Here is a 7,603-nt window from a genome sequence, read left to right as displayed (position 1 = left end):
CAATATCTGCCCATGGCAGGGGGGTTGGAACTGGATGATCCTTGAGGTCCCTTCCAATCCTGACAATTCTATGATTCTGTGATCTCCTGCAGGGTGTAACTGATGACTACAGAGAACAGGAGAGGTCTGCTGGACACAGGAGCCATTTCCTTAGGATGGTTTTGTTTTAATCTAGAGAGACATTGGAGGAAAAGAAGCAGAAGAGAATAACTGGGATCAAAAAGGGACCAGCAGGGTCTGAGCGTGGCTCTTGGGTGCTGCACAAATCAGCAGCGAGGCAGATGTGAAGGATTGGTTAACACACACACACACACACAAAGCAGCTTCAGAAGCTCCTCTGTAAACAGAGCAGCTTTGCAAAGCTCAGAGCCCAGCTGGGAGAGGAAGACACTGCTGGTGTCTGAGTGCCTGCCACTGCAGGCAGCTGAGAGCAGTGAAGCCACACACTGCTCTGTCTGGTCTCTGCTTCCAGCTCTGCCAGGTGTGAGCGAGGGCTCCAGCAAGGCAGAGCGGGGAGACACAGCTGCTGCTTGCTCTCCTCACTGGCTGCCTTGTTTGGACCAGTTGAGCAGGAATATTTACTCAGGGACAAGGGGAAGAGCTTGGAAAGATGATTTAAAGTCAAGCAACTGTCTTCAAGCATCCAAGCCTGATATGCTTAGCAAACAGCAGTGCTCAAAGGTGGAGTACAATACTGAAGCACTCTGGAAGCAAGCAACCTACCAAAACTAAGCCAGCAAAGCACTCTGGAAGCAAGCAACCTACCAAAACTAAGCCAGCAAAGCACTCTGGAAGCAAGCAACCTACCAAAACTAAGCCAGCAAAGCACTCTGGAAGCAAGCAACCTACCAAAGCTAAGCCAGCAAAGCACTCTGGAAGCAAGCAGCCTGCCAAAGCTAAGCCAGCAAAGCACTCTGGAAGCAAGCAGCCTGCCAAAGCTAAGCCAGCAACTCTTTGGGACCTCTTGGGATCACAATCCTAGGAAGAGAAACAACAAAATCAGGAGTGCTGTGGATTTGAAAGCAAAACAGCAGCCATTGTCCAATTTCCAGCTGCCACATCTACTTGGAAACTGAGGCTGGGACACTGCTGGAAGTCATTCTGAAAGGAAACAACCTTCTTGGGAAGGCAGGTGGCCAGCAGAGACCTTTCCTTCCTTGCTCCATTATGATCTCTGCTTAAGTGTTCTCGTGCACGTGTAGAAGAGGTTGGGGAAAAAAGCTGCTGATAATTTCTTCCCAGGTCTGTTGCCAAAGGCAGATAAACCACCTCTGGTCAGCAGTCTCCCTGAAGAATGGCTGGCCAGGACACTGAGGACTTTGGAGCAGAGCACCTCTCTGAGAAGGCTCGGATGATTCCCAGCCTCCCACCCTATGACATGGAGGATCAGCTCCTTCCCAGGGAGCCACGGAGCACCTGCTGCTGCTTGGCATGGACCCTGTTGGTAGTCACCACGAACATCTTGGTCTTCTTCATGAATTTGCTGCTGCTGTTTGTTATCTTCACCATTGTCCTGCTCCCCACCATTGTGGTGGTTTACTTTGGCTTCCAGTGCCACTCCAAGGTAAGTAAAGCTTTGCTCTGCTGGGCTGCTGAGAGCCACCTCTAAGCTAGGGCCATCTGTAAGGGTTTATTTTAGCCCAGGGAGGAGAAGTGGCTGTAAAGCCAAGGCTGGACAGCCTGAGCTTTGGCTTGGTTTCCATAAGGAATGTGCTCATGTGCCAATTTTTTCATTGGGGGGGGGGGATTTTTCAAATCTGGGCTGACAGGCACAGGTTTGTGATGGTTGATGGTGACCTGCAGGCTCTCAGGTGTACAAGGGATTGATGTCTCCTCCTTGGTGCCAAGCAAGGCTGGTGTGTGCAGCTGGCTAGGGAACCACAGGCTTTATGGGTTCTGGACTAGTTGTCTTAAAGTAGCTGGTTGGCACCCATCCATTCAGTGTCAGAAGGAGACACAGGGAGCTCACTGGCACAAGCTGCCTGTGGCTGCCCAGCTCCTTGGGGACTGGGGCAGTGAGACCCTTTGGTCCTGGTCCCTGCTGCTCTGCACTTTGCTCAGAGACATCAGAGATAAATCTAAAGCAATTCACAAGCTGGCAGCAGGTACCAATCCCGTGGGCACACCTGGATGCTGGCAGGAATGAGCCAGGCACATTTCTCACCCCTCTCTCCTTCCAGCATGGTGGGAAATGGGAGCTTGGTTGTGCAGTAAGGTTCCATCCCCATGAAAACAAGCAGCAGCTGTGGCAGGTCAGGTGAATGCCCTCCTTGGCTTGGTGGGGCTGCTCTTTGCATTTTAATGGCACAATATTCCTCTCTTCTTTTTGTTTGTGACCTCTGGCTCTGAGAGCTGCCAGCCTGAACTCATCCCTAATTCACACAAATCCTCCACAAGCCCTCTGATGGAGCTTGTTCCTCTCCATTTAGGTAAGCCCTCTGCAGTGCTTGGCACGTTTGGGCTGCCAACTGACTAAACACTGAGCTAGGAAAGCCCAGCAGAGTATCTAATTCCCCCTTGATGCCAACTTCATGCTCTCAAATGTGCTCTGTGGTTTCTCAGCCCAACACACGAGCATGCATGGCAGTAAGGGCTCTGCTCCAGTTGGTTGCTGTCCTCTGCATTTCATCATTTCACTTCTTATCAGTTTCTTCTGGAGGTGAATCTGTGAACATTTTAGGCATCAGTTGAGTGAGCTGGATGTGAAAAAGCAGTTCTCATGTTTTCCTCACAGGCAGTAACTCTTAGACCAACTCACTGTGACTTCTTGTTGTTATCTTAAGCTGGAAGAGCTCTTTTGCTTCCTACTTTGTGGGGGACCCCACACACAAACACACACACACTGTAGTACCTTCTCCCAGCAGGGAGAATGGTCTCAAAACAGAGCTGCTGTTGGTCTCCCCATTCCACAGCATCTGAGCTCTGCTTCAGTTGGTTGCTGTCCTCTGCATTTCATCATTTCACTTCTTATCAGTTTCTTCTGGAGGTGAATCTGTGAACATTTTAGGCATCAGTTGAGTGAGCTGGATGTGAAAAAGCAGTTCTCATGTTTTCCTCACAAGCAGTAACTCTTAGACCAACTCACTGTGACTTCTTGTTGTTATCTTAAGCTGGAAGAGCTCTTTTGCTTCCTACTTTGTGGGGGGATCCCCTCCACACACACACACACACACACACACACACACACACACTGTAGTACCTTCTCCCAGCAGGGAGAATGGACTCAAAACAGAGCTGCTGTTGGTCTCCCCATTCCACAGCATCTGAGCTCTGCTCCAGTTGGTTTCTGTCCTCTGCATTTCATCATTTCATTTCTTTCACTGTGACTTCTTGTTGTTGTCTTAAGCTAAAAGAGCTCTTTTGCTTCCTACTTTGAGGGGGGATGCCCTCCACACACACACACACACACACACTGTAGTACCTTCTCCCAGCAGGGAGAATGGACTCAAAACAGAGCTGCTGTTGGTCTCCTCATTCCACAGCACCTGAGTTCTAGGTTAAAATCCTCTCAAACTGATGTATTTACCTGAGACATGTTAAGAGAACAAAGTTCTTCTCCTGCCTTTTAATGAAATCTCTGCATCCCCTCCAATCACCCAAGCCCTCTGAGTGAGCAGGCTCTGGTGTGGGTGGTAGGACAGGATTGAACCAAGCAGCAGTGGTCCACCACTTGTGGACTTCTGTGGAGCTGTGCATGGATGCAGCTGTGGAGGTTCCATTCTTCAGTGGAGGCCTCATTGCTCAGTGCAGGAGGAGAGCTCATCCCTGCCTAGCTGAAGTGTCAACCCCTGTGCAAACTGTCACTCAGCTGCTGTGGCAGCACTCACAGTCACTTTTCCATGCCAAGGTGTGTGGTAGAGGTTCTCATTCTGCACGTGGAGTTCTGCAGTTGGCTCCCTCCAGGTCTCTAAACCCTGGGGCACAGCAGCATACTAAGGCTCCAAGGATTCCAATCTTTGACTGCAGGTGCTGGAACTTTCTGATGGATCCATTGCACTGTGTTTTCTAGCTGGCATCCCAGCAACACAAGCTCCCAGCCCACTGCTCCCAATCCCAAAGCTGCCTGACAAAGGGACTGTGCTGTTATTGTTGTCTCAGTCCTGTTGTATTTGCTGCTTTGAGAAGTTTGCCTTTGGTTTTTACTGCCCTGAATGATGACAACTCCTAGCTGCTGTTATTGAAAAGCCCTTCCTGACCCTGCAAGCTAAGGAGCAGGGAATCATTTGTCATGGCAATTGCTTTGTAGGAGAGAGCAGACCCAAGTACTGCAGCTGCTGCCTGGAGTGGAGCATAATTCCTAGAGAAAGCAGCTCCTTTTGAGCCAGGCAATTCCCATCACCTGACACCAGAAACGTTTTAGTGTGGGATGCAAATCTCTGTGATGCCCAACAGGGTTAAGTGGGAGGCTCTGGAGGGCTTTGAGGAGATGTAAAAGGTTTTTGAGTGCAGCTGAGCACATCAAGAGTGAAAACTGTGTTGCTGTGGGCTGGATGGAGCCTTTTACCAGAGGCTGTTCTTTAACAGCCATGGAGAGGGACTGTGGCAGCGTGGCTTGAGAAGAGCAATCCTTTCTCTTTGGGCTTTTCAGTGCCTGCCTAGCAGCCAGGGGCTGATTTCTGCACTGCAGATCCATTAGAGGGATTTATTTTGTTAGCATGATGGGTTGTGTTTCTTGGAGTGCTGAAAGAGTGTGGAAAAAGCAAAGGAAGGAGAGGGGCACAGGGTTTGCCTGTAGCATTTCTTAATGCAGAGCAACTCAGAGTGGCTCAACTCTGATCTTCTGCTGCCAGGATGAAAGGAGGGATCTAACCACCACCCAGCAAGGAGCAGTTCGTGTGCTGGATGCTTTGCAGCACCATGGGGTGAAGGAGCTCTCCTGGCAGGTTTTGCAGTGCAGATTGCTGTGAGGAGGTAGAAGTGAGCCTGGTGTGCACACAGAGCACAACTGGGGTTGTTCCAAGGATGGAGTCTGGAGAGGCTCCAGCCAAGTAGGTAGCTATGCAATGACCAATCTCTTCTGATGACTTAAAGGTGAGTGGCTCCTGCTTCAGGACCAGCAAGCACTGCTCTTGCCTCACAGTGATGCTGGAATGATCTAAAGCTTGATCAAAATGTCTTGTCAGCCACATAGGTTGCTTGTCAGCCTGAAGGTTGCTGAGCTCACCTCAGAGGGAGGGAGGAGGTGTAGGAGGTGTGTCCTTGTGCAAAGGCACACCAAGGCTGCTTTGGTCACCACTCCTGTGCACCACCAGGTCACAGGATCGCAGCTCACAGGATATTAGGGGTTGTAAGGGACCCAAGGAGATCATCGAGTCCAACCCCCCTGCCAGAGCAGGACCACACAATCTAGCTCAGAGCACACAGGAACACATCCAGACAGGCACAGAAAGGCTCCACAGAAGGAGACTCCACAGCCTCTCTGGGCAGCCTGTGCCAGGGCTCTGGGACCCTCACAGGAGAGAAGTTCCCCCTTGTGTTGAGCTGGAACCTCCTGTGCTGCAGCTTCCATCCACTGCTGCTTGTGCTATCCCAGGGAGCAGTGAGCAGAGCCTGTCCCCCCCTCCTGACCCCCAGACCCCAGAGATTTAGAAACATTGATTCAATCCCCTCTTAGTCTTCTGCAGAATAAGCAGCCCCAGGTCCCTCAGCCTCTGCTCAGGCAGCCTCTCCTCCAGTCCCCTGATCATGCTTGTGGCCCTCTGCTGGACCCTCTGCAGCAGGTCCCTGTCCCTCAGCTGGGGAGCCCAAACTGCAGGCAGCAGCTCTGTGACAATCTCCTTCTCGCTCTTCCCGCAGGTGCTGCACTCAGCTGCCCGCTACTGCAGGAGCTTCTTGGATGACAGCAGCTCTTCTGCCCTCATCATCCTTGGCTTTGTCATCATGTCCCCTCTGATAGTGGCAGCCATGGCCATCTACTGCAGCCTGGCCAGGCGCTTCCATCTCCTCCTGTGCTTCCAGCCCTACAGCAGGGCTGTCTACAAGGGGGTGAAGTGGCGCTGGTACGAGGAGGGAGGCTTGTGCCGCTCTGTCAGGGGGTGGAACACTCAAGTCAAAGCCTGGGTATGAGCTGGCAGCACCAGAGGCCCTCTCCTAGCCAGCACCACCTTCTCCCTGACCTGTCCTTCCTCACCATCACCTCCCAGAATCACCATCCTGAGGTTTCTATGGATGCAGGCAGCCTAGGACCTAGATGTGAGAGGAAGGGAGATGCATGAGCGAGCCTTCTCCTGCAGCTGCAAGTGGGTAGGACTGTGCCCAGCATGAGGGCAAAAGAGATAACACAAATCCTGGGTGGCCAAGGAACATGGACTCCTCCTGCTGCTTGTGGCATCTGGAGCACAGCTCCACTTCCAGCCTTGCCAGCATCACCTGGGCGGGGAGCAGCTGAACAGGAGCACACAGGGGTGGGGGCAGCTGCTGACCTCGCTGCATGCCTTAGAGGGGTCCCTTTGGGACAGGCAGCCCTTGGTGAAACAGCCAGCCAGGTGCAAGGGCCTGTGCTTTGCCTGGGTGCTGGGGTGCCTGTGTGTCTAAGCTCCCTCTGAGGTGTCTGTAGTCACTGCCTCTGTGATGTCTGAGATCCACACTTCCCTACACAGCAGACACTCGTCCCTCAGCAGTCCCTCTTTCCTGTGACCTGTAGCAGTGCTTGAGCTCCTCTTGCTGTTCCTGAGTGTTCTAAACCTTCTGCTGTCCCATCGAGGCTGGATGGCTGGAGCCATTTCAGCACTGGCACTGTGTGGTGTGAAAGAAGGAGCACAGACTGGCCCTCATGAAAATGCAGGTGGGCAGGAAGGTGGTGTCTGGGGAGGCTGCCATGCTGAGTGTGTGATCTGCCATACCCAAGGTGATGTGTGGGGTGGATGCAGCATCCTCCTGGAACAGGAGCTGGGGATGAGAGAGCTGCTGGGCAGAAGAACCCAGCCTGGGTCTGGTGCTGTGCTTCTGCAGAGCCCCCACAGGGTCTCAGCTGCTGCTTGGCTAAGGCAGCTGAAGCCCCTCTTGACTTCAGTGGTCTGTGCAGCAAGACCACAGCCCCTCTGCCATTAAACTGGCCCTGGGTAAGGAGCACAGTCTGGCATGGCAGCCTGGTGCATGTCCCTCTCCTCTCGTGTCACTGTGGGGCTCAGTGTGCCGTTGGTGGGGTCTGTGTGCTGCTGCTTGCTGTAAGCTCTGTGCTCCCACTGCCTGTCCTTCCTCTGCCTCCCCTGTACCAGCTTTTCCAGTGCTGTGTATCAATAAAGATCATGCAGATGCCACCCAGGGAGTTGGTTCTGTCTCTTCTGCAGCAGCCATGCGGTGCCCACTGGTCCCTGGCACTGAAGCTGAACTGTGAGGTGCTCCCTGTGCTTTAAAATGCAGTGGCTTCTGATGTGGCCTTCTGTCTGTCAGTCTCTTATCCTGAAGAGTTAAGAGAAGTAACCTCGAGTCTGACAGGGCTGAAGGCAAACAGAAGTGTTCCATGGAGTCCAGAGGTTGTGCTACAGGACAGCAAAGCTTCACCTGCAGGCAGTATTTGCTGGCTGGCTTCAGGTGTTTGATCTGAGCTGCTGCTCCTTCTGCTCACCTGTCACTGAACCCAGCTGCTTCCAGCATGGAAATA

General features: G+C 52.5%; 1 protein-coding gene across 1 annotated transcript; it reads left to right on the top strand.

Moving 5' to 3' along the window:
- The first annotated feature begins 352 nt into the window (after positions 1-352).
- Positions 353-7,259, top strand: TMEM88B (transmembrane protein 88B). The gene is made up of 2 exons (XM_064172032.1): positions 353-1,564; positions 5,797-7,259. Exons 1-2 carry the CDS (start codon positions 1,295-1,297, stop codon positions 6,064-6,066), a joined length of 540 nt encoding a protein of 179 aa, XP_064028102.1. The 5' UTR covers positions 353-1,294; the 3' UTR covers positions 6,067-7,259.
- The last annotated feature ends 344 nt before the right edge of the window (positions 7,260-7,603 follow it).

The sequence above is a fragment of the Pogoniulus pusillus genome, chromosome 36 (genome assembly GCF_015220805.1).
Source record: "Pogoniulus pusillus isolate bPogPus1 chromosome 36, bPogPus1.pri, whole genome shotgun sequence".
NCBI classification, from domain to species: Eukaryota; Metazoa; Chordata; class Aves; order Piciformes; family Lybiidae; genus Pogoniulus; species Pogoniulus pusillus.
This window is presented reverse-complemented; position numbering and strand designations above follow the sequence as displayed.